Raw genomic sequence first — 27,947 nt, 5'->3', positions numbered from 1 at the left:
TAGTGTCTTACCCCTGGTGAGATAATCCTCTACATCCTTACATTTGTCCTCTAGTCATCCCTGCTTAGCCATTTTGCAATTCCTGTCGATCTCATTTTTCAGACGTTTGTATTCCTTTTTGACTGCTTCATTTACTGCATTTTTATATTTTCTCCTTCCATCAATTAAATTCAATATTTCTTCTGTTACCCAAGGGTTTCTACTAGCCCTCGTGTTTTTACCTATTTGATCCTCTGCTGCCTGTACAACCTCTGGTTCTTTCAGTTTATCCAGGTCCCATCTCCTTAAATTCCCACCTTTTTGCAGTTCCTTCAGTTTTAATCTACAGTTCATAACCAATAGATTGTGGTCAGAGTCCACATCTGCCCCTGTAAATGTCTTACAATTTAAAACCTGGTTTTTAAATCTCTGTCTTCCCATTATATAATCTATTTGATATATTCTAGTATCTCCAGGGTTCTTCTATGTATACAACCTTCTTTATGATCCTTGAACCAAGTGTTAGCTATGATTAAGTTATGCTCTGTGCAAAATTCTACCAAGTGGCTTCCTCTTTGATTTCTTAGCCCCAATCAATATTCACCTACTTAGTTTCCTTCCCCCCCCCCCCCCCCCCCCCCCTTTACCTACTCTCGAATTCCACCCACCCATGACTATTAAATTTTTGTCTCCCTTCACTACCTGAATAATTTCTTTTATTTCATCATACATTTCATCAATTTCTTTATTATTTGCAGAGCTAGTTGGCATATAAACTTGTACTACTGTAGTAGGCATGGGCTTCGTGTCTATCTTGGCCACAATAATGCGTTCACTATGCTGTTTGTAGTAGCTTACCCGTACTCCTATTTTTTTATTCATTATTAAACCTACTCCTGCTTTACCCCTATTTGATTTTGTATTTACAACCCTGTATTCACTTGACCAAAAGTCTTGTTCCTCCTGTCACCGAACTTCACTAATTCCCACTATATCTAACTTTAACCTATCCATTTCCCTTTTCAAATTTTCTAACCTATCTGCCTGATTAAGGGATCTGACATTCCTCGCTCTGATCCATACAATGCCAGTTTTCTTTCTCCTGATAATGACGTCCTCTTGAGTTGTCCCCACCTGAAGATCCAAATGGGGGACTATTTTACCTCCGGAATATTTTACCCAAGAGGACGCCATCATCATTTATCCATACAGTAAAGCTGCATGCCCTCAGGAAAAATTATAGCTGTAATTTCCCTTTCCTTTCAGCTGTTTGCAGTACCAGAACAGCAAGGCCATTTTGGTTAGTGTTACAAGGCCAGATCAGTCAATCATCCAGACTGTTGCCCCTGCAACTGCTGAAAAGGCTGCTGCCCCTCTTCAGGAAACACATGTTTGTCTGGCCTCTCAACAGATACCCCTCCATTGTGGTTACACCTATGGTATGGCTATCTGTATCATTGAGGCATGCAAGCCTCCCCACCTACGGCAAGGTCCATGGTTCATGGGACTCTATAGGTACACCCTTAATATATCTTTGTAGTAAATCAATGACTTTTGGCATATTTCCTGACCAATTTAAATTTTCTATAGTAACACAGATCTACTAAACTGGAGTTAAGCAAACCACATATTATTACATGCTGATGTCACTCCTTTCTAAGTTTTCAAAAGTCTTTGAGAAACTGACTTATAACAGGATAGTGACAAATTTAACGGAGTGAAACTTTGTTGCCTCCCAATTGGCTTTTGTAAAAGATTCTTCACAGGGAAAGCAATGAAATACCTCATAAATCAAGCACTGTCAGAACATAACAAGACAACTTATCCTGTTGGCATATTCTTGTATCCTTGCCAAAGTTTTTGTTTGTGAGAATAAAAAAATTCTACCTGGTAGATGAAAGTGATACAGCATTATGTACTGCAAATAAAAGTCATTTGCCTTGAAAAATAATATAATAATCAAATAACATTTAGCTACCCTCCAGGACAGACATGAGTGTTAGCACACCACTTCCAGGATCTGGACAGGCCTGCTGGCTCCAGATTGAATCCACATGACAAATTAATGATGAGGGCTGTTGTGTAGGCCATCCTGGATGTGGTTTTTTAGCAGTTTCCTATATTCAGTTAGGTCAATTTCAGGCTGGTACCCATGTCCTAACTGATTTACATTATTTGCAAACATTTAGAAAGCATTCACGAACTTTCACATGAATAACACTAAACACAGATAGATGGGATACACAGATTCTGTCCAAGGGTGTAAAGTGGTGGTGAAACGAAGGGCATGTGCCCACCATCTAACATTAACAGTGCTTAATCTAAAACATAACTCGTTGTCTCTTTGTCAGTATGGAATAAGGACAAAATAAAATGGAGAAGAATCAAATAATATTAGACTACAAACAGCAGGCAAACAGTATCTATATAGTATAACTTTGGAGACAACTCCTTTTCTCAGAGTAGCAGCTTTCTTTCTAATGTACCTGATCAAATTTCTGTAACATAAGTGTGAATAGCACTAAACAGTGTAGTGATTGTTGAGATTGTAACCAAATTAAGTTTCTATAATTTCTTTGCTTTTGTTAATGTCTACCTTAACTTGTTCCACATCCCTGAAGGTTCTCCTTCTTGAAGGGATGATTGGCACGTAACAGCAAAACTGCATAATGATGCTAGAAAATGTAAAAAGTGCTGCATTAAAATATTTTAAAAGATATGTACTTTACACACTTTGCTATTACTAAGGTTATCTGTTTGGTTAAAACATTTACAGCATTACTAATAAACTAAATTATTTGTGTTACTCAATCAGATAATTTATAATTTTTTATCTCATGTAGATAATATATTCCTCATTTTCATATTTAGGATGATATGGTGGTAATCTTAGTACACCTGTGGTCAAGCTACTGTTTGCTCTGTTTTATCCACATATGTTCAAAATCTCTTAACCTCCTGAGAAAAACTGTTGCAAAATGTGAGGAACAAAAAGCATAATGGAACTGGTAGCAAGATTTTGGCATTCTGAAATGGGTAGATGTGTCATACCATCACTTCACATCCAGTAAGCAATAAAATGGTTCATCATCTTGCTGAATAAGGACAGAGTACTAAAATACCAGAAAACAGTAAGCAGTAAATTATTCTCCATATTGTAATACATGGATAGACTACAATAATGACACCCAGAAACATTACACTTTTTGTCAGCTTGGAAGACTCCAAACAATTGATAGTGAGTCTCTGCTCCCCACTGTAGACTCAAAAGCTCCTCTTCATGACATGTTTGTGATATTTAAACACTCTCAACAAATATGTCCATGAGATCATTCTTCAAGGATTGAGATCTGAGGCACTATCACCAAACCAGTTAAGAAAACATCATTAGGTAAGGGATAAAACATGTTGCATGCTCCCTCTCTTATATTAATCAAATATGAGCAATGCCAGTTTGAGAACATTTCTCCACATACGTGACATATTGGTTCACACCCCTCCCAGCCATTTGCATTGCTTGGGCCTTAAACCAGGCCTGACAATGAGAGATAGAGTCCATATATTGTTGATATGTATAAAAACCATGTACACACATCAGCTGACTTGAGATTGCACTTGAAAAAACTCTTGCCATGGCAGAGGTTACAGAAGTTTTTTGGAAGAGGAGCTACATAGTTACAATGCAGTCAGAGAACTCTGCTTTTTACCCCAAAATTGGTGCTGTCACACAGACTGAACTCCGGACACTTCTCCTAATGTTGAGATGTGAACAGTTTAATAAATGCATTACTATGTTCAACTTATCTTTGTGCACATTTTGTTCTTTTGTAATATACTTGGCCAGTCATTTTCTCTTATGCTGCCGAGTGAATAATTTGTACATGTAGCGTTGTTTCTCATATTGGGAGCTCCAGTTTTGTCTGGCATTGTTAGTACAGAAATTTAATTTTCCCAACAGGTTACTGGCCAAGTCTCAGTTAATTCAGGTCTAACAGTGTGATAGGTATTGTGTGGAATGCCAAGTGTTTGACATTAATTTCATTAACCAGAAATCTAGGAATTAAAGCCTGTTCATTGAAGTCAAGTTAACTGAGTTTTGTTGAAAGGCTCTACATGGAAATAGTGAAGTTTATTGAAGGTGACACAGTTGAACAAGGTGCACAGAGGAAGGTTCGTTTGTAAGGATATCAGGAAAATGGCAGGCAGAGTAACTCACCTTTGATACAATGACTTCACTCAACCACACTGAGTATGCCAAGGACAAAAAGATTGCTTATGATCTGTGAAAATTTTTAACTCAGACTACAAAGTCAAAAGATATAGCCACAAGAATATTAGGAAAAGTATTACGAAAAGCATAGTTGCTACTCACTGTATAGTGGAGATGCTGAGTTGTAGATAGGCACAACAAAAAGACAGCACAACTCACACAAACATGACTGCAGTCTCTGGCACTGAGCCACACTGCAAACAGCTTCATGTGGTGGTAGATGCATATGTTGGTGGAGGTAAGGAGGAGGCTGGGGAGGGGAAGGTGGGGGATGGTAAACTGCTCCTTGTAGGTGCATACAGGGACAAGGTGGAGAGAGGGTAGGGCAGCTAGGTGGGTGCATTGGTGGAACAAAGTACTGCGTAGTGCTGGAATAGGAACAGAGATCCTTCCCACCAACAAGAGCTTTTCTGAATTGTACAGATGGGGGCTCTCCCTCCAATATATCCTATGTTCCCCTAACCTTCCTTTCCTCAGCCTTCATTAGTCTTCCTTATCCTATAGCCCCAACTTTGTTCCCATTCCAGCACTACACAGTCCTCTATTCCACCAATGCACCCACAGTCTTTTTACCTCTCTCCTTTCCCGCTGTGTCTAACTTCCCAATTGCACCTAGCTGCCCTTCCCTCTCTTCACCTCATCCCTGTATACTCCCACAAGCAGCACTTTGCTGTCCCCCATCCCTATCCTGCTATATCCTGCTATTCCTCCCCCTCCCTGCCCCAGCATTCTCCTTACCCCAATCACCCTGTTGCATTGCCCATCATGTGCAGCTGTTCACTGTGTGGCCTCAGCTGCCAAAGACTGCAAACATGAGTGTGTGTGTGTGTGTGTGTGTGTGTGTGTGTGTGTGTGTGTGTGTGTGTGTGGGTCTCCAACAAAGGTCTTTTTGGCTGTTCAGCTCATCTTCTGACACTCTTTTTGTTGTGCCTATCAGCGACTTACTGTCTCCACTATATGTTGAGTAGCAACTGTTCTTTTCATAATACTGTTACATTCCATCCCGTTTTTTCCATTGTTGAATATTAGGAAAGGGATAGTTTGCTACTAACCATAAAGATGATGCAGTGAATTGCAGACAGTGAAAAGACTCTTTCAATCAAAGCCTTCATCAGCAAAGAAAACACACACACACACACACACACACACACACACACACATTCAAACAAACAAGCACACTTCATGCAAGTGTGACTGCTACTACTGGCAGCTCTGACCAGAATATGACTGTCATCTGAATAGTAATCTGCAGTGGGCAGGAAAGAGGGAGGGATAGCATGGTATGGGTTAGAGGAGATTGGAACACAGTCTGGCAGGGTGTGCAGGGAGCAGAGACTGCCAGGCACAGTGTCGTGAGATGGGATATTGAGGAAAAAGCTTCCACCTTCTATTTTACTCCTATCCCAGGCTTATCTTACCCTATAAAATGCTGGGCTACCTTTAGAAGCAGCCATGTCATATACCAGCTCTGCTGCAGCTTTTTATTTTGTTATGACTAGCAACCAGTTGACCATCAGGATGAATGGCCTCTGCCAAACTGTGGCCAAGAGCAAAGTAGACCATCCTGTGGCACAACATGCAGCCAAACAAAATGTGCTTGATTTCAATGGGAACTGCACAACCCAGCCCATCTGGATCCATCCCTTCATGGCTTGAACCTATGGGAACCTTCTGTCCCCACATCCTCCACCCAACAGTTGCTGCCCTTGTGGCATGAGTGTGAAAGTGTGTACATTTTCTTTGCCAAAGAAGGCTTTGGTCAAAAGCTATAATGTGTAACAGTTTTTTCCTTGTGCCTTACAGTGATTAACAATCTATCCTTTTCCTAATATTGTTGATAAACCTGGAATTTCCGTTATTTGATATTGCGAGCAACTTTTACTATGAGAGACTTTGTTAATACTGATATGCTCAAAAAATCACTTATTGAAGTCTGGTTGGTTAGTATGTGATCTGAAAGCAACAGACACTACTACTGCAGAAAGTGATTTCATATGTAATTTGCTGCTAAGAATGCCTGCAGAATTTTAAATTGTTGTTGCTTTCTTGGAGACTATCAAGCATGCAATTAAACTGTGTTCTGTAAAATATACTATTAGGGAAAGAGCCAAAATATAATGGACTAAAAGGTGTAAAGAGATCAATAAATGAAAGACTGGCTACAGTATCAAGCAACAAACATTACTCAAAGTATGTTTTATGCAAACAATAAATCTCAGACCAAATTCATCTGCTATAGATGTGAAAAATTATGTAATATTAGAGCACAATATAAAATACTATTACTGCAAATCATAAAAGTAACTGCTCCACAAATGTTGCAGCAAATTTGCCATAACAAGTGGACATTAGGTAAGTAATCTTTTGTAGGTGTTACTGGAAGTTATGCATATAACAATGTGCAGTATTGAAAATGTAGAATTTTGCATTGATATTCTTCAATATCAGATGTGTATTCAGTCTCAAACTATGGATGACTCCCTCTATCAGCATCATTGTCAGAAGTTATCCAAAAGCCATGTCGGACTTTATTTTTTTTGGCCAAATTATGTCATGGGAATGCCATGACATTACAGAATTTTGGTACACTACCAGGGATTATGTCTATATTTATAAAGGAAGAAAATTTGTTACAATGTTTATTTGTTAAATGGTGAGTGAGTATCTTATTTCTCTGTTACCCTTCAGCATCGAGTGTCCATTTCCACATCAAAATAATGTCTGGGAGCATACTGAAGTTTCATGACTTTTTGGTGTCCTCATCACATAATTTGTCCAAATAAATAAAGTGCTTCACAGCCTAAGTGTCAACTCCAGATGATGACCATGGAGAGATACTTGTCAAAAGCTTGATATTCAATACATATCTGTTGCAAGAAGAATTTTTATTTTTATCCATCTTTAAGCCTTTACATGCAATTGATGTCGTCACGAGTAATGTACAATTTACATATTAAGTAATATAACTATTGTGAGGTATCACACAAAGCTAAAGTATACATTTTTAAAGAACATACATAATAAAGGAATACATTTTATACATAAAGATATCCCACATAACTAAAGTGTGCACTTTAAAGAATGTGCATAATAAAAAAATACATTTCATACATAAGGATTTCTCCACATGTTTAACAATTAAATGTGGAACTACAGAGACTAAAAAACTTAGAAAGAGGTACAAACAGAGTTGCAAGTTGTTTTGTAAGTCACGTATATTTTTGAAGAGTTTTGAAATTCTTTAACACTGTAAAAAGCTTTGTCTTTCAGCCATTTTTTAGTCTTACTTTTAAATATATTAAGAGACACACAATGTGCCTGCACAGGTAATGTATTGAAAAGCCTTATTCCCATGTATTCGTAACTGTCTTGTGTTTCCTTGAGAAGTATTTCTTCAAATGTGCAGTGTTTACCTGGAGGAGTAACAAACTATTTAGTTAATGAATTAGTCCTTCTTACTAATGTAAGGAAACTTGAAAGTCCAATTAGAATTAAAGTTGCTAAAGCAGATAAGTTTTTGTTAGCACAGTAGGTTGTGGAAGATGATATTGAAAGCACAGTTTGTGGAAAGAAATTTTGAATGAAAGTAGAAGATACCTCTGTTGTTTTCAAACAACCCTTTGTTCAATTGTACTATATAAATGGCTGGCAATTGTTTTAAATGTGTGCTTCTAAGGAATTATGGTATAGCTAATTAGAAACCAATCTATTTAAGTATTTCAAGACAGGTTTTTGTTCCAATGGTTACAGATTATGTTGTCCCGAACAAAATAAAATTGTTTGTAGAAGGGATAGAATTTTTGTAGAAAATAAATTTCTGCCTATTTTTAAAGACAGAATCAGTTATGACTCCATTGTAAAGGAGGCCATTGCAATTGATGAGATAGTCCACAATAAAGCAGAATATCTAGAATATTAGAGGGAATCTAACTCCAACAGAGCTGAACAATCAGATTAAGGAAATCCAGATCTAATGACTTCCTAACACATGTAAAAAAAGAAACTGTGCTATTATTTACCAGATTAATAAGAAAAAGTTGATACCTGCACTATTAGCTTGAACATAAAAATTAGTGTGAGGAAATTATATCTGAATTTTTAAGATGTTGATAATTGATTTGATGAGGAAATATGGACTCTCTAATGAAATATGGACATATACACCACTAACATTGAATGAAAGCGACTTTGACAGTAAATGATTGTTCAAAGGAAAATATGACATATGTGGAAATATTGAAACACTCAAGACACATTTAGTTGTCACAAGTTATGCACATAAAAATGAAGTGGCTATGAGGAGACCCGTGCACCAGTTGGTTGACTCATTACATTGACTACTTTTTGTATTCTGGTAAACAAACATGACTGTTTTGTGGAACACGTGCATATACAGACTTATTTTCTACATGAGAAAGTAGTGAACAGATTTATATGAAAGTTCTTCAAGATGTGAAGAACAAAGAAGAACTAGTTTGTGAACTTAATAAAGCCATATATGGAAAGAAGCGGGCATCAAGAGTGTGGAATTTTACACATAATATCTTTAAGAAAGAAAATAGTTTTCAGCAGTCTACAGATAATATATGCTAATAGAGTTGGCAACTTCGATGGCACCAATATTTTTATCTGCTAATACACGTTGTTAATATTCTGATTGCTGGGAATTGTGAAAAACAAACTTACAGATGCTAAGAGTAAACTAAAAATAAATTTTGAGAATGAGTGTACTCAGTTACTTAAAATCTTTCTTGGGAATTTATATACACAGAAGCAATGGGAATTATTTCTTAATTAATGTACTATACTCCAAATCTCACTGAGAAGATTCAATATAAAAGTCTCAAAACTTATTGGATAGCAATGAATGTCAATTCTAGTGAAGGGGTCCACACAGACATTGTTGAAAATAAACCATACAAAAAGTCAAATACTTATCTGATTTATGCAATTACAGACACAAGACTAGTTAGCAGTGAATCAAAATAAAACTGCAGAAAGATATTTGATGATTCTAAAACAAAGGTCCACAACAAGATACATATAACAGGTTTGTGAATTGTTGTATATTGGGCTCCAGGAAGACATACATGTACACTCCTGGAAATGGAAACAAGAACACATTGACACCGGTGTGTCAGACCCACCATACTTGCTCCGGACACTGCGAGAGGGCTGTACAAGCAATGATCACACGCACGGCACAGCGGACACACCAGGAACCGCGGTGTTGGCCGTCTAATGGCGCTAGCTGCGCAGCATTTGTGCACCGCCGCCGTCAGTGTCAGCCAGTTTGCCGTGGCATACGGAGCTCCATCACAGTCTTTAACACTGGTAGCATGCCGCGACAGCGTGGACGTGAACCGTATGTGCAGTTGACGGACTTTGAGCAAGGGCGTATAGTAGGCATGCGGGAGGCCGGGTGGACGTACCACCGATTTGCTCAACACGTGGGGCGTGAGGTCTCCACAGTACATCGATGTTGTCGCCAGTGGTCGGCGGAAGGTGCACGTGCCCATCGACCTGGGACCGGACCGCAGCGACGCACGGATGCACGCCAAGACCGTAGGATCCTACGCACTGCCGTAGGGGACCGCACCGCCACTTCCCAGCAAATTAGGGACACTGTTGCTCCTGGGGTATCGGCGAGGACCATTCGCAACCGTCTCCATGAAGCTGGGCTACGGTCCCGCACACCGTTACGCCGTCTTCCACTCACGCCCCAACATCGTGCAGCCCGCCTCCAGTGGTGTCGCGACAGGCGTGAATGGACGGACGAATGGAGATGTGTCGTCTTCAGCGATGAGAGTCGCTTCTGCCTTGGTGCCAATGATGGTCGTATGCGTGTTTGGCGCCATGCAGGTGAGCGCCACAATCAGGACTGCATACGACCGAGCACACAGGGCCAACACCAGGCATCATGGTGTGGGGAGCGATCTCCTACACTGGCCGTACACCTCTGGTGATCGTCGAGGGGACACTGAATAGTGCACGGTACATCCAAACCGTCATCGAACCCATCGTTCTACCATTCCTAGACCGGCAAGGGAACTTGCTGTTCCAACAGGACAATGCACGTCCACATGTATCCCGTGCCACCCAACGTGCTCTAGAAGGTGTAAGTCAACTACCCTGGCCAGCAAGATCTCCGGATCTGTCCCCCATTGAGCATGTTTGGGACTGGATGAAGTGTCGTCTCACGCGGTCTGCACGTCCAGCATGAACGCTGGTCCAACTGAGGCGCCAGGTGGAAATGGCATGGCAAGCCATTCCACAGGACTACATCCAGCATCTCTACGATCGTCTCCATGGGAGAATAGCAGCCTGCATTGCTGTGAAAGGTGGATATACACTGAACTAGTGCCGACATTGTGCATGCTCTGTTGCCTGTGTCCTTGTGCCTGTGGTTCTGTCAGTGTGATCATGTGCTGTATCTGACCCCAGGAATGTGTCAATAAAGTTTCCCCTTCCTGGGACAATGAATTCACAGTGTTCTTATTTCAATTTCCAGGAGTGTATTTCACTATCTTTATCAAAAGCCAAATGTGTTGCTTTGACAATAACTGTAACATGCATTCATGAATGCGTTTGTGAATGCATTTCTTGAAGATTTTACAATCTCTGTACAAACTCAAAAAATAATTTTAGAAAATAATAAGTTGTGCATATGCCTGTAAGAAAAACAGCAACACTGATGTCTGAAGCCTGTGTATATTAAGCTCAGTTTTACATGTCAATTTAATAACAGCTGGGTGAAAAGCATATCAACTCTTTAAAAAAAATGTATAAACAAATATTTTAAGTAAACAGTAGAACAGTCTGTTTTAGGTTAGAACTAATTAAACTGGGAGAGAACTAATTTGTGTATCTGTTTGTAATTTCTGTTCAAGATCTTCTAACCACTCATGCTTGTTTCCTACATCATATGTCTTTGACCACTCATTTTCCTGTTGTGATGGTAAGCGGGTAATCTGTAAATATGTTTGCAAACCAAGCAATTGTTATGTATCAAACAAGAGCTTCAATTGTTACCTGGGAATAGAAAAACAGAAAATTAGTTCTTACAGCAGCTATGAAATGCCTCATTATCTTATTGGGACTGGATTAATGCCATTCAGTGTGTCCCTGTTTGGTGTGATGCTTGATAGAGTAGTTCAGTTGTCACCAACCCCCAATAATATGATCAAACATGTTATTGCTATTTCCAGATACCTCTTAGTTGTTGTTCAGTAGGTGTTATGACCAGCTGCAGTCACTGGAAAAAATCTTAGCTTGTAAATTTTGACTGATGCATTTATGTAATAAAATAATCATATTTTTTGCTCTTGTGTACCTGTACATTCATCATAGTTTGTTCCATTATGACAAAATCCTCCTTTATATGAAATAACTTGTAAAGTGTGTCACAGGATATCATATCATTAGAAATTATGCATGTATGAATTTACTGAGACTGAATTAACATTTTTGACTTGACAATTGTTTGCTCCCTTCTTTTCTCTGTAGTAAAAATTTTAAGAGGTGTATTAGCGAGCTTTTGTTATATCTCCCCTCTCTGCGTTATTAATGCTATCCCTAATTTGTTCAAGGTGACCAATTGGACTGCTTCATTCATAAAATATTACATATCCAAAGGAAAAAGAGAATCATGACTGCTGTCAGTATATTAGATTTTCACTAGGAAAATATGTATGTATGGGGGGAAGGAAAGTGTCAACAGTGCTTTTCTTATGGTTCACTTAAGGGCAGACGTCAATTTATGCAAAACTACTGCTGTACTAAGGATCCTCTGGATAACGTATAGAATGATAAATCCGTATAAATTCTCTTAAACTGCGTAGTCTCTTACTAACAGTTTTGAATATTGGTACTACAATCTGCTGCAATATTTTAGCCTTTGAAGAGCTCACTGAAAATATTAAATATGCTCTTCTTGGGACTGTAATGATCGAATCTTTGGTAACATTACCAGTGATATAATATGTAAGACATATCATTGAAATAAAAATTTATTGCAACATGTATTAATTTATTCACATATGGCATGAGAAATAATTAATTATGCACACATGATGTAAATACAACATAATTGTATGCAAAAATTTCAGATACATTAGCAACATGAAAACTCCTGTCTAACAAATATCTCCATAGGACACTGTAACACAGATTTTAAAAAAATATCTTGTGTGCAAAATTTACTTTTTCTGTTTATGCTCACAAAAAAGATATTATAACAACTTCACTTCATTCACTGATACACTGAATTTACAGTTTTCTCTTGCTCAAAATTAAAAGGAGCTGTGATTTAGCCTTGTGAAACCAATGAACACTGCTACATACGTCAATATACTTCTTGTGACAGTTGCCATGGAAATCTTCACACCAGACCAATGACAACACAGCCCTGTACATTAAAAATGAATATATCAATAATTTGAGTAGATATTCTTTTTTCTCACATGTGGCATGATCACAGTAAAGATAGTTTGAGACATTTTCACAATTTAGGATAACTGATCACATTCATACTAACAAATAGGAAACTTTTCACAGACTCCAATGACAAATTACATCCATGTAGAAAATGGAAAAAGCAGTTGAAAAAATAGTTGTTGATCTTCTCTTACATATTTCTTCTTTTTCATTTTGTTTTACTGTTAAATCTTCTAATTTGTTATCACTGCCATTTCAGATTTTAAATTATCTGTGATAATGAGATAATTTTCTGTGCAATGTAATAAATAAATTAGATTTTAATGAGATACAGTGTTTCAGACAAGCAGTTCCTAGACCATGCACTAAATATGAATACAATTCAGTAACTCATGGATATAAACTTCCTTAGCATACTTCACTGATGAAAAGCTTTTTCCAAATATATTTATAATTCATGAGAATTCAGTGAATGTCAAATGAACTTCATCAATGTATGTTTTCCTCATCTAGCTCCTCTCTTGTGGCCTTATCAGCAACAGCACATTAAACTCCCCCTACAGATGCAGGAAAACATGCATGTCAACTGACATGCAGAAGTTGATCAGTGAGTGATAGCTAATACCTCTTGTGACTAGTTGTACAGTCTCATACAACCACCTGTTCATTTCTATCAAAACTCACTCAACTCTGTAAAATCTTAAAAACAATCAGTGCTGTAATTCTGCACAACAACCTATAGCTTCTACTAGACAAAAAATACACACACATATATATATATATGAAAGACTGTGGGTGTAATATATTTTTTGTTCAATTATGTTCTCTGCATCAAGAAATTGGAAGTCTTTCTCAAAGCTAGAGAGCATTGTTATAAATTCACAAAGCAAGATACTTACATGAAATATAAGTACAGACATGATGTACCATATCTCATTGCTTAGATCCACTTTCAGAGTATTGTCTTACTTTAAGGCAAGCATTGTAGAGAGGTTCATTAAGTTGATGCACCTTTCTGCTCACACTGTATCTGACTACGTATTCTTTTCAGTGTTTCCTGCCTACGTTCTAACTCTTCATTTTTTGAATCATATTCAGAAGCTATATTTGCTATATCTTCAACAACTGATTCCCAATCACTAGGTAAAACATTAGCTTCTTGTTTGGCTGCTTCTACACTTTCTGTTTTTTCTTCAGGGTTGAAAGTTGCTTCTTCCAAAGCTGGTCTTCTCTTTTTCTGTTCTTTAAACCGCCCTGATCTTGACACTGATAATCTGCGTCTTGTAGGCTGCTCACTGTTGTCAGATGAGAATGGGGACCATGATTTATCTGTGAAAAAACTTAAGAACTTTCGCCCTGCCATGGTATTGTGTTATGAGCACATATAAAAAATCAAGATTTTTTTCAGTTTCAACTTCACTGCAAATGTAGCACACTCATAAACACTTGTGATTACAGTACTGCAACTACTGATGTAACAAGCTGCAGTATATTATCTTGACAGTTTATCTTATCTACCTGCTGTTGCCTGATAAGATTCACTGAGACAAGACACTTGAATCTGTCATTAATATGTAGGGCCTACATCATGGAAGGTCAGATGTCTTGAATATGTTATTTGCAATAGCTCTTCACTTTGAAATCAGTGAAGGCATGAGTGAAAAACAATGTTAAGCTTGAATCAAACTGTTTTTAATGCATTGTAATAATAGCATTAAACACATTTTTTGTAAATTTTTATATGAATACTTTACCTTTTTGGTCCTTTAAATATCTGCATGAAGGCTGCCTTCTTAATCATCACCATGATTTTCTTCTTTTTCTACTTCTACTATTATTGCTGCTACTACTACTACTACTACTACTACTACTACTACAACCACTACTATCACCACCAATGACACTCTCATAGGTAGTAGCATCATCTGCAATACTTTCACAGTTTACTTCTAAAATATATATTATATTGTGACCTAAAAGAAATAATTTATCTCTTCTATCTATAATTATAGACTAAATATTAGAAATGAGAGTTTGGTGCTGGCCATACTAATTCAGGCTCATAATCTGCAGAGTAAAGTAGGGAATAAATTTACTTATTATGTTGGGCTTTCACAGAGTGATAAGTACTCTTAAACAAAAATACCATTGATCAATTGATTGATTAAGCAGTTTTGATTATGTTCATATGTCAATTTTCAGCACTAATCTCAATATGTGAGTGCTTTAATTAACTTCCTTTTTACAATCTCTGCAACATATTAGATGTTGAAAAGGTCTCAAATGACTTTGTATGATCATATATACAATTTTAGTCCAAACAACTGACATGTGCAAAATGGGTTTCTGTATTTACTGAATTGTGATATGGTGATTCTTCTAAATCAAAATTGTACACCCAGATCAATTAATTTTAAGCTGTTTGTGAATAAAGGTGTGAAAATACTGTTAGGTAACTGTAAGATATCGTTAAATTCAGTGTGTTTTCAATGGAAACCAGGAAAACTGTACTAGAACACTTGAGAAGGCCAAGATATCAGACTATCTACAGGAGTTATCTTTGGCTACCAGTAGAGGATTTGATACCTGCAATATAAATAATAACGTAGGGAACAGTTCAATAGTTTTTGTTGAATGCAGCAAACATTGGCTTTAAAGAGGTTTAAAACTGAAGACTGAAAATATATCACTACGTGATAAATCAGTACAGACGTTGTCATAAGTTATTCAGAAGTGAAAGGGAAGCCTTAGAATCCATAAAAGATGTCTAACGTTGGGGATTCTCCAATCCATGGCTGGCATTCAGGATCATCACAGCAAATACACAACTCCTTTACACTCATCAGTGTATCACAACATGTAACTTTCAGACTGATGGTGCATGCATACATTTTAACTATCAATAACTTTCCGTATCACTTCATACAGATCATTCTACCAAGAAATACATAACTGGAACATTGTGGATAAAAATTATCAAATGCAGTCATTAAAAAATTTGTATAATGGTAGACTCTACCCACAGCTTTATTGTGGTGTGAAACTGTGGGGCTGTGCTGCAAACACACAGCTCAGTAAAATATTAATACTGCAGAGAAATGCAATTATCCTGAGGAATTATGATATAGATAGATTACGATACAGATAGATATTGGATCCTTACCAAGTGGGGCCAATAGAGGAAATAGAAAATATCCAAAGAAGAGCACAATGTTTCATTACAGGTGCATTTAATGATCATGAAAGCTTAATGAAGATGCTCAAGCATTTCCCGTGGGAGATGCTGCAAGAAAGGTATTCTGCATCACAGTGTGACTTACTGTTAAAAGTTCCAAGAGCATACATCCGAAGAATGGCCAAAAATATGGCGGTCAGTCAAAAAGTTTACATTCAAAGGTTGTACAGTTCTGAATTGGTATGCCATGCAGGTGAAATCACTGTGAGCATTGAGGCAATCATCCCACCAATGCAGCAGGTTGAAGATACCTATTTGGTAAAACACCATATCCTGCTGCATGAGGATGTCCATAAATGCCTGCTGCACATCCGCATACAGCAGGAAACTTTGGCCCTTGAAGGTCTTTTTTAAGGGACGAAGGTGTGATAAATACATGGGAAGGTATCAGGGACTAGATGGCAGGTGCTCAAGTATCAACCACTTGAGTTGGCGTAATGGATGCAGCTGGCCTCCCAGAATGACTAGTGTCTTGTGTCTAATTGCAAATAGCATGGAACTTAGTGCACCATTCCGCAATCGTGGTTTTCAACAGACATGCTGCACTATGACATTTTTCATTGTCCAGTGGCAGCTACCAGTATTTGTCCTTTGGCGCTCGAGAAACAGATAACAGCATCTGGGTCCTTTCTGGACGCATTTGATAATAATGTCATGATAGTACACATTTTCACATTTACCACAAACACATCAGTGCTTGGATATGCATGTTGGAGTCACACTAGGTTGCATACATTATGCACCAATGCCCTCAAATTGAAACTTTTTGACAGCCCCTTATATAGTACTTCCTCATACATAATCTTATAAAAATACTGTGAAGATAAACTTAGAGATAGTTGAATCCACACAGAGGCCTAGTGGCAATCATTTTTCCTGTGAACCATTCACAAATGGAGCAGAAAAGAGAGAAAATGACAGTGGTACACAGAGTACCCTCTGTGACACATTGCAAGGCAGCTTGCGGAGTGTAGATGTAGATACAGATGATTTTTTTATTGAATTTTCTCTCTGACACAATAAGCCATGTTATACATAAATCATTGAGGGTTGAAATTGGCTCCTCCAAATTTCTGAGTGTTGTGCTTTCCTATTAGGCTTATTACTGAAAATTAGTACAGGTGCACATCTCATAATATTTGACGATGATTTCAAATGTATTGACAACATCTGAGGAATAGTATCAGTCTTATTGAGTTAGAGATATATAATATACAGTACTTCTTAAGTTTAATATGTTACATAGCACTAACTATTAACATTTTCTAGAGTTAGGTTAGTCACTTTCTTTTGATCTTTCCTAGAAAATTCTGATAACCTCTTTTTCTGATTACAGGCTGTGGAAAAAATATTGCTTGACAGTTCAGGTGAAGCAATAGGTGTCATTACAACAGAAGGAAGAGAGATTTTAGGCAAAATTGTGCTCTCAAATGCAACTCCTCATATTACTTTCTTACAGTTGTTACCATCTGGAGTTTTGCCATCTCAATATGAATCAGCTATTCGAAGCACTGAATACTCATCACCAGTTACAAAAATAAATGGTAAGCTAGACTACAGCATTTTCTTCTATGTGTGGCCTAGATGACTACAGATTATTGATTGATGGAACAGTTTGGGTATAAAATTCATGTACAGAAAATTTCACGCTAATACTTATTCTTGAATCATTGTGTTCAGCAGACCTCATGATGAAGAAGAACCTTCAGAATGGGGAACAAATTACTATATAGGTTAAGAAACTGAAGTAGTTATTAGAAAGAGGATTAATGAATTATATTGCTGCAACTATTTGTACCAGCGCAGGCTAAACTTAACACAATAAAATTGAGAGGAATGCTGCTACTGTAAAAACAGCTGCTGTTTCTTCAGTTATATTAAACAGTTGTTGTTTATCTCCTACTGCACCCTTGGTATAGGGGTGGTCTCTTTGAATAGTAATCAAAAGTCCTCAGTCTCAAGTTCGAACCCTGCCACTGCCTAAATTTTGAATAAAAATCATCAGCAGTGGTGGCTGATGACTTCTGGCTTAATGTTACCCACACTCCAACAACAGTATTGTCAAAGAAGGCAGAGGAGGAGACTGAGTTTGAGGGCACTCTCTTGTCCTTGAGGTGGGAAACTACCCCTAAAGGTAGAAGAATCAACAATTATCAAGAGCATGCAAGGCACGTCCCTCCCCCCCCACCCGCCCCCCCCCCCCCAAAGACAAGTCCCACCGCTCCCTCTCCCCCAAAAAACCCACATCCCCCCCGTCCCTCCCCCTCCCTCCCTCCCAAAGAAGCAGCCGTTGGTCGTTATTAAAAACAAAGATTCCATGACTCACCAAGCGGGAAAGTACTGGAAGATAGGCACAATAAAAAATCACACACACACAAAATTTCGAGCTATCGTAACCCACGGCCCCATCATCAGGAAAGAGGGAAGGGGAGGGAAAGACGAAAGGATACGTGCTCCAAGGGAGAACACAAGGAGTCACTCTAACCCGGGAGCGGAAAGACTTACCTAAGGGGAAAAAAAGGACAGGTATGCACTCGCACACACACACATATCCATCCACACATATACAGACACAAGCAGACATATTTAAAGGTAAAGAGTTTGGGCAGAGATGTCAGTCAAGGCGGAAGTGCAGAGGCAAAGATGATGTTGAATGACAGGTGAGGTATGAGTGGCGGCAACTTGAAATTAGCGGAGATTGAGGCCTGGTGGATAACGGGAAGAGAGGATATATTGAAGGGCAAGTTCCCATCTCCGGAGTTTGGATAGGTTGGTGTTAATGTGAAGTATCCAGATAACCCGGACGGTGTAACACTGTGCCAAGATGTGCTGGCCATGCACCAAGGCATGTTTAGCCGCAGGGTGATCCTCATTACCAACAAACACTGTCTGCCTGTGTCCATTCATGCGAATGGACAGTTTGTTGCTGGTCATTCCCACATAGAAAGCGTCACAGTGTAGGTAGGTCAGTTGGTAAATCACGTGGGTGCTTTCACACGTGGTTCTGTCTTTGATCGTGTACACCTTCAGGGTTACAGGACTGAAGTAGGTGGTGGTGAGAGGGTGCATGGGACAGGTTTTACACCACGGGCGGTTACAAGGGTAGGAGCCAGAGGGCAGGGAGTTGGTTTGGGGATTTCATAGGGATGAACTAAGATGTTATGAAGGTTAGGTGGATGGCGGAAAGACACTCTTGGTGGAGTGGGGAGGATTTCGTGAAGGATGGATCTCACTTCAGGGCAGGATTTGAGGGAGTCGTATCCCTGCTGGAGAGCCACATTCAGACACCTGTGTATATATGGATGGATATATGTGTGTGTGTGTGTGTGTGTGTGTGTGTGTGTGTGTGTGTGTGTGTGTGTGTGTGGGTGTGTGGGTGCGCGCGCGCGAGTATATACCTATCCTTTTTTCCCCCAAAGGTAAGTATTTCCGCTTCCAGGATTGGAATGACTCCTTACCCTCTCCCTTAAAACCCACATCCTTTCGTCTTTCCCTCTCCTTCCCTCTTTCCTGAAGAAGGAACCGTTGGTTGCGAAAGCTAGAAATTTTGTGTGTGTGTTATTTTATTGTGCCTGTCTGCTGGTGCTTTCCCACTTGGTAAGTCTAAGAACTGAGGAAAGTGTTAAAAAAACCAAAATATTAGAAAACCACATGTAATTGGCATGTATGAAAAAAAAATGGCAATCCTTGTGAATACTTTGTATAAAATTTGTCTAAGTGAAGGAAATTAAATGTACAATACAATTTTTATACAATAATTTGTGGTAATGAATTTCATGAGTTCTTAAAAAAATCACAAATGTGTAACAGCAAATAAAAACTCATCAAAAAATTAAAATTGGTATGTGCTACAATGTAATCAAGCTGTCTTCTGACATGCTATGACTACAAATTACACATTCAAAACATGTTTTTGAGAAATTATTGTTTACACTCACCTAGAAAAAAGCAAAAATTGATAAAAATGTTGAATTACACCAAAGACATTGCAGCAACTAAGCCGTTAAACCATAAGCATAGACCGTGTGGGCTGCACATTCCTCGACTTGCGTCATAGGGTGGTGGGGTTTCGGGTTCTGCTGGATAGGTCAGGAGTCCACTACATGCAACAAGCGGCTACACAGGTAGCAGTGGTTGTGTGGCGTGGGCTGGGTGGTTTTTTAGGTTAGATGGCCTCGGTCAAGTACAGAAAGGGCAACAGCCTCAAAGGATGCGGGGAAAAGTCAGGACATGTGGGGACCAATCAGCAATCGGTATTGTAATTGTAAACTGTCGAAGCTGCATTGGTAAAGTACTGGAACTTCAAGCGCTAATAGAAAGCACCGAACCTGTAATCGTTATAGGTACAGAAAGCTGGCTGAAGCCAGAGATAAATTCTGCCGAAATTTCTACAAAGGTACAGACGGTGTTTAGAAAGGATAGATTGCATGCAACCGATGGTGGAGTGTTCGTCGCTGTTAGTAGTAGTTTATCCTGTAATGAAGTAGAAGTGGATAGTTCCTGTGAATTATTATGGGTGGAGGTTACACTCAACAACTGAGCTAGGTTAATAATTGGCTCCTTTTACCGACCTCCCGACTCAGCAGCATTAGTGGCAGAACAACTGAGAGAGAATTTGGAATACATTTCACATAAATTTTCTCAGCATGTTATAGTCTTAGGTGGAGATTTCAATTTACCAGATATAGACTGGGACACTCAGATGTTTAGGACAGGTGGTAGGGACAGAGCATCGAGTGACATTATACTGAGTGCACTATCCGAAAATTACCTCGAGCAATTAAAAAGAGAACTGACTCATAGAGATAATATCTTGGACCTACTGATAACAAACAGACCCGAACTTTTTGACTCTGTATGTGCAGAACAGGGAATCTGCAGCATCCCTGAATATGGAAGTTAATAGGAATGTAAAAAAAGGGAGGAAGGTTTATCTGTTTAGCAAGAGTAATAGAAGGCAGATTTCAGACTACCTAACAGATAAAAACGAAAATTTCTGTTCCGACACTGACAATGTTGAGTGTTTATGGAAAAAGTTCAAGGCAATCGTAAAATGCGTTTTAGACAGGTACATGCCGAGTAAAATTGTGACGGACGGGAAAAACCCACTGTGGTACAACAACAAAGTTAGGAAACTACTGCGAAAGCAAAGAGAGCTTCACTCCAAGTTTAAATGCAGCCAAAACCTCTCAGACAAACAGAAGCTAAACAATGTCAAAGTTAGCGTAAGGAGGGCTATGCATGAAGCGTTCAGTGAATTCAAAAGTAAAATTCTATGTACCGTTTCACAGAAAATCCTCGGAAGTTCTGGTCTTACGTTAAATCAGTAAGTGGCTCGAAACAGCACATACAGACACAATGGGATGATGATGGCATTGAAACAGAGGATGACACGTGTAAAGCTGAAATACTAAACACCTTTTTCCAAAGCTGTTTCACAGAGGAAGACTGCACTGCAGTTCCTTCTGTAAATCCTCGCACAAACGAAAAAATGGCTGACATCGAAATAAGTGTCCAAGGAATAGAAAAGCAACTGGAATCACTCAACAGAGGAAAGTCCACTGGACCTGACGGGATACCAATTCGATACTACACAGAGTACGCGAAAGAACGTGCCCCCCTTCTAACAGCCGTGTACCGCAGGTCTCTAGAGGAACGGAAGGTTCCAAATGATTGGAAAAGAGCACAGGTAGTCCCAGTCTTCAAAAAGGGTCATCAAGCAGATGCGCAAATCTATAGATGTATATCTCTGACGTCGATCTGTTGCAGAATTTTAGAACATGTTTTTTGCTCGAGTATCATGTCGTTTTTGGAAACCCAGAATCTACTCTGTAGGAATCAACATGGATTCCGGAAACAGTGATTGTGTGAGACCCAACTCGCTTTATTTGTTCATGAGACCCAGAAAATATTAGATACAGGCTCCTAGGTAGTTGCTATTTTTCTTGACTTCCAGAAGCCATTCGATACAGTTCCGCACTGTCGCCTGATAAACAAAGTAAGAGCCTATGGAATATCAGACCAGCTGTGTGGCTGGATTGAAGAGTATTTAGCAAACAGAACACAGCATGTTGTTATCAATGGAGAGACATCTACAGACATTAAAGTAACCTCTGGCATGCCACAGGGGAGTGTTATGGGACCATTGCTTTTCACTATATATATATATATATATATATATATATATATATATATATATATATATATATATATATATATATATATATATATATGACGTAGTAGATAGTGTCAGAAATTCCATGCAGCTTTTCGCTGATGATGCTGCAGTATACAGAGAGGTTGCAGCATTAGAAAATTGTAGCGAAATGCAGGAAGATCTGCAGCGGATTGGCACTTGGTGCAGGGAGTGGCAACTGACCCTTAACATAGACAAATGTAATGTATTGCGAATACATAGAAAGAAGGATCCTTTATTGTATGATTATATGATAGTGGAACAAACACTGGTAGCTGTTGCTTCTGTAAAATATCTGGGAGCATACGTGCGGAACGATTTGAAGTGGAATGATAATATAAAATTAATTGTTGGTAAGGCGGGTACCAGGTTGAGATTCATTGGGAGAGTCCTTAGAAAATGTAGTCCATCAACAAAGGAGGTGGCTTACAAAACACTGGTTCGACCTATACTTGAGTATTGCTCATCAGTGTGGGATCCGTACCAGATCGGGTTGACGGAGGAGATAGAGAAGATCCAAAGAAGAGCGACGCGTTTCGTCACAGGGTTGTTTAGTAACCGTGATAGCATTACGAAGATGTTTAACAAACTCAAGTGGCAGACTCTGCAAAAGAAGCGCTCTGCATCGCGGTGTAGCTTGCTCGCCAGTTTTCGAGAGGGTGCGTTTCTGGATGAGGTATTGAATATATTGCTTCCCCCTACTTATACCTCCCGAGGAGATCACGAATGTAAAATTAGAGAGATTAGAGCACATACGGAGGCTTTCAGACAGTCATTCTTCCTGCGAACCATACGCGACTGGAACAGGATAGAGAGGTAATGACAGTGGCACGTAAAGTGCCCTCCGCCACACATCGTTGGATGACTTGCGGAGTATAAATGTAGATGTAGATGCTTAATGACATACTTTGACACCATTGCTATTATTGTTTAATGCTTTTCTTACGAGCTGCACTTCATATGTTCACCACTGTTAAAGTGTTATTTTATACTTGACGAGATAAACAGAGACTGAAAAAATGAGTTTGCTTCCTCAATTGACATTACAAGCTTATTAGAAGTTGGCTCAGTGATATTTTGTACACTGTGTAAAATGTAAATTTGAAAGAAAGCTCATAATGGTGTGCTACAGTTTCACTGCAAGCCCTCTATCACTGCTGCCAATCTTTACGATCCACAGAGTGTAGTGTGTGTTGTGCAAAGCATATGCTGTATATATGAGTAATGTATGTAGTTGTTGCAACTGTATAATGTCAGATTTGAATGCAAAAGTTTTTAAAATGTACTATCACAAAATGCTTGTACTATTTCTGTGTGACATCTCTCTCATAGCATGTATCATCTGTGTGAAAAGTACATTTTTAGCACTTCACAAAATTCTTTCACACCTGCTTGCACTCCCGTTGTTGGAGGGTCACTTCCCCTTTCCACACACCCAATATGTGAGTTCATTTTAAGTGTGTTAGTGTGGTGTGGTGGCTGCACTGGCTGTTGGCTGTTTTAACAGGTCACCAGCCAACCAATAAGAATTCACTAGTCGGAAATGGATGACCTTTTTTTTATTATAATTGAGCATAATCTTTGGGACTCATTGTTTGAATTTAAAAAATTGATGATTGATTTTATTGCTGAATACAGCACATCAAAAATATATGCAAAAAGATGAGACTGAGCTATAAGTGTCACAAGAAAAGATGTTGCCTGGGCCTCTTCACGTAGTGGCTGGGTCCGGAACACTTCGGTCGACTGCCTTGTTTTTCAATTGCCACTGCAACCTTGCACTAGTTGTATCGTATTTGCACACCAAAGCTAAACATTGCAAATTGTATTGGTAATACTGATCATGGATTACATCAGCATTTTGTCTCTTACATCTCCCATCTCCACAATGACCTAAAATATTCCCCTCACTGTGCCACCACCTGTGGTGCAAACCATTTGAGTCACTTATAAGTTGTTCAGTCACATCAAATATCAATAGGAAGGAAACAGGACAAAGTCAAGCAAGACATCAAGTAAGAGCTTAGAATTGAGGTAAGCCTTACTAGCAAGAAATGTAAAAGCACGAAATTTTTAGCACTGATCTTATGGGTTTTTCACAGCACCTATGAATTTAAGGTGTAGAATCACAAGAAACTTAAAAGATTCAAGAATATAAAATCAAAGTTTTTCTCTGTATTCACATTGGTGTGTAGAATGTATGAGACTGGTAAATCACACTTTCAGAAAGAAATGATCCACACATTTCTGAAGATTGCAAGAGCCTATAAGTGCAAGAATTATCGCAAAATTGGCTTAATAACTCTTACATCTAATTTGCTGACTAGAATTATATACAGGAGAATGAAAAACAAAACTGAGTATCTGTTAGATGATGATCAGTTTGGCTTTAGAAAAGGTAAAGGCACCAGTGAGGCATGTCTTATGTCATGTTTGATAATGGAAACAAGACTGAAAAAAAATAAAATTCATTGGATTCATCAACCGAGAAAAAGCGTTCAGCAATGTAAAGTAGTGCAAGATATTCAAAATCCTTAGAAATATAGGGGTAAACTACAGGGAAAGACAGGTAATATGTAGTATGTACATGAACCAAGAGGGAACAGTAAGACTAGAAGACCAAGAATGAAGTGCTTAGATTAAAAAGGGTGTAAGGCAGGGGTGTTATTTTTTGCCCCTACTGTTCAGTTTATACATCAATGAAGCAGTGTCAGAAATTAAAGAAAGGTTCAAGAATGGGATTAACATTATGGGTGAAGGGATATCAATGATAAGAATTGTTGATGACACTGCTACCCTCAGTGAAGGTGAAGAAGAATTACAGGACATGTCGAATGGAATGAAGAGTCCAATGAGTACAGCATATTGACTGAGAGTAAATTGAAGAAAGATCAAAGTAATGAGAATTAACAGAAATAGAACAGTAAAAAACTCAACATCAGAATTGGAGATCATGAAGTAGATGAAGTTAACAAATCGTGCTACCTAGGCAACAAAATAACCCACAATGGACATAGCAAGGAGGACTTAAAAGCCAGACTATCACTGGAAAATGGGTATTCCTGGAGAAAAGATGTCTACTAATATCAAACATAAGCCTTAATTTGAAGAAGAAATTTCTGAGAATGTATGTTTGGAGCACAGCATTGTATGCTAGTAAGACATTAAACATGGAAAAACTGGAAAAGAACAGAATTGAACCATTTGAGATGTTATGCTACAGAAGAATGTTGAAAATTAGGTGGACTGATAAGGTTCTCTGCAGAATATGTGAGGAAAGGAATATACGGGAAACATTGACAAGAAGGAGTGACAGGATGACAGGACATCTGTTAAGACATCAGGGAACAGCTTCCATGATATTAGAAGGAGACAGGGATATAGGCTGAAATTGCTACTCTGAGATGAAAAGTTTGGCACAGGACAGGAATTCGTGGTGAACTGCATCAAACCAGTCAGAAGAGTGATGACTCATTGCCCCACAACTTACTGCTCTGTCAGAAATATCAATATCTAAATAACTTAACACACCTTTTCAATCATATGTACAGTCCTAACAGAGATTTTCAGTCTGTTCAGAAGCCTGAAATTGGAGTAACAACAATACTGGTTAACTTCAGTGGTCAGTTTTCAAGCATACAAGCTTCCTGAAACTTCCTGGCAGATTAATACTGTGTGCCAAACTGGGCCTCAAACCTGGGACCTTGGTCTCTGCTGAAGAGTGAAGGTTCATGCTGTATACATTCTTCTGGATGTCATAGTCATTATGATTACTTTTTTGCAGTCAAAACATCTCTTTCTTATGTATAGCTCTGTAATATGCAAAAATTCTCCTTTAGAATTTTTCACCAAATTATTTCCCTGATTCCTTAAAAATATTGTGCCCACAGATTTAGCTTTCCTCTTTCACTCAGCATCTGTGTTTTTATTAGCTTCAAAAAACATAAACAATGTAAAATGTTCTTGTCTAGAAAGTTCTCCATTTGCTAATAAGTGCTTTTTCATCATGCTTTTTACTTGCAGGTGAGACAAAATATTCTTACTCTCTTAAATTTACTTCAGATTTAATATTTCTTAATCCTATGACATTGACAGTTTGTTCAGTACTTCTACTTGCATTCTCTTTGCTGAAAACTGTTAATGAATAAACTGGAACTTCAGTGTTTACTACCTTCAATATTCATTTAATGATTGCTGTGGTAACACAAAGGCATGATACATTATTGCATTTCATCTCAAGTCACCTTCTTCTTACTTTGCATGTTGTTGTTGTTGTTGTTGTTGTCTTCAGTCCTGAGACTGGTTTGATGCAGCTCTCCATGCTACTCTAACCTGTGCAAGCTTCTTCATCTCCCAGTACCTACTGCAACCTACATCCTTCTGAATCTGCTTAGTGTATTCAGCTCTTGGTTTCCCTCTACGATTTTTACCCACCACGCTGCCCTCCAATGCTAAATTTGTGATCCCTTGATGCCTCAAAACATGTCCTACCAACCGATCCCTTCTTCTAGTCAAGTTGTACCACAAACTTCTCTTCTCCCCAAACCTATTCAATACCTCCTGATTAGTTACGTGATCTATCCACCTTATCTTCAGCATTCTTCTGTAGCACCACATTTCGAAAGCTTCTATTCTATTCTTGTATAAACTAGTTATTGTCCATGTTTCACTTCCATACATGGCTACACTCCAAACAAATACTTTCACGAACAACTTCATGATACATAAATCTATATTCGATGTTAACAAATTTCTCTTCTTCAGAAACACTTTCCTTGCCATTGCCAGTCTACATTTTATATCCTCTCTACTTCAACCATCATCAGTTATTTTACTTCCTAAATAGCAAAACTCCTTTACTACTTTAAGTGTCTCATTTCCTAATCTAATTCCCTCAGCATCACCCGACTTAATTCGACTACATTCCATTATCCTCTTTTACTTTTGTTGATGTTCATCTTATACCCTCCTTTCAAGACTCTGTCCATTCCATATAACTGCTCTTCCAAGTTTTTTGCTGTCTCTGACAGAATTACAATTCATGAACAAACCTCAAAGTTTTTATTTCTTCTCCATGGATTTTAATACCTACTCCAAACTTATCTTTTGTTTCCTTTACTGCTTGCTCAATATACAGATTGAATAACATCAGGGAGAGGCTACAACCCTGTCTCACTCCTTTCCCAACCACTGCTTCACTTTCATGCCCCTCGACTCTTATTACTGCCATCTGGTTTCTGTACAAATTGTAAATAGCCATTTGCTCCCTGTATTTTACCCCTGCCACCTTTAGAATTTGAAAGAGAGTATTCCAGTCAACACTGTCAAAAGCTTTCTCCAAATCTACAAATGCTAGAAATGTAGGTTTGCCTTTCCTTAACCTTTCTTCTAAGATAAGTCGTAGAGTCAGTATTGCCTCACGTGTTCCAACATTTCTACGGAATCCAAACTGATCCTCCCTGAGGTCCGCATCTACCTGTTTTTCCATTCGTCTGTAAAGAATTCGCGTTAGTATTTTGCAGCTGTGACTTAATTAACTGATACTTCAGTAATTTTCACATCTGTCAACACCTGCTCGACTCAGGTCTTTCAGTGCTCTGTCAAACTCTTCACGCAGTATCTTATCTCCTATTTCGTCTTCATCTATATCCTCTTCCATTTCCATAATATTGTCCTCAAGTACATCGCCCTTGTATAAACCTTCTATATACTCCTTCCACCTTTCTGCCTTCCCTTCTTTGCTTGGAACTGGGTTGCCATCTGAGCTCTTGATATTCATACACATGGTTCTCTTCTCTCCAAAGGACTCTTTAATTTTCCTGTAAGCAGTA

The 27,947-nt window shown here is 38.5% G+C and overlaps 2 protein-coding genes across 2 annotated transcripts in view; one reads left to right on the top strand and one right to left on the bottom strand.

Moving 5' to 3' along the window:
- LOC126356230 (pyridine nucleotide-disulfide oxidoreductase domain-containing protein 2-like) overlaps window positions 1-27,947 on the top strand; it is a 149,610-nt gene that overhangs the window by 68,244 nt on the left and 53,419 nt on the right. Inside the window, exon 7 of the mRNA XM_050007050.1 lies at window positions 17,257-17,464. Within this exon, the coding sequence (XP_049863007.1) occupies window positions 17,257-17,464 (208 nt within the window). The remainder of the gene's footprint in view (window positions 1-17,256; window positions 17,465-27,947) is intronic.
- On the bottom strand, window positions 12,241-14,156 carry LOC126356231 (uncharacterized). Its single transcript, XM_050007051.1, has 2 exons — window positions 13,585-14,156; window positions 12,241-12,656 (listed from the first exon to the last, which is right to left on the bottom strand). Exon 1 carries the CDS (start codon window positions 14,046-14,048, stop codon window positions 13,683-13,685), a length of 366 nt encoding a protein of 121 aa, XP_049863008.1. The 5' UTR covers window positions 14,049-14,156; the 3' UTR covers window positions 12,241-12,656; window positions 13,585-13,682.

This window comes from Schistocerca gregaria, chromosome 3 (genome assembly GCF_023897955.1).
Source record: "Schistocerca gregaria isolate iqSchGreg1 chromosome 3, iqSchGreg1.2, whole genome shotgun sequence".
Classification (NCBI taxonomy): Eukaryota; Metazoa; Arthropoda; class Insecta; order Orthoptera; family Acrididae; genus Schistocerca; species Schistocerca gregaria.
The sequence above is the reverse complement of the archived record's forward strand: the minus strand, read 5'-3'. Positions and strand labels throughout refer to the sequence as shown.

Coding starts and splice junctions, on each gene's coding strand:
- LOC126356231 (XM_050007051.1), bottom strand. CDS start 14,048: ATGGCAGGGCGAAAGTTCTTAAGTTTTTTCACAGATAAATCATGGTCC.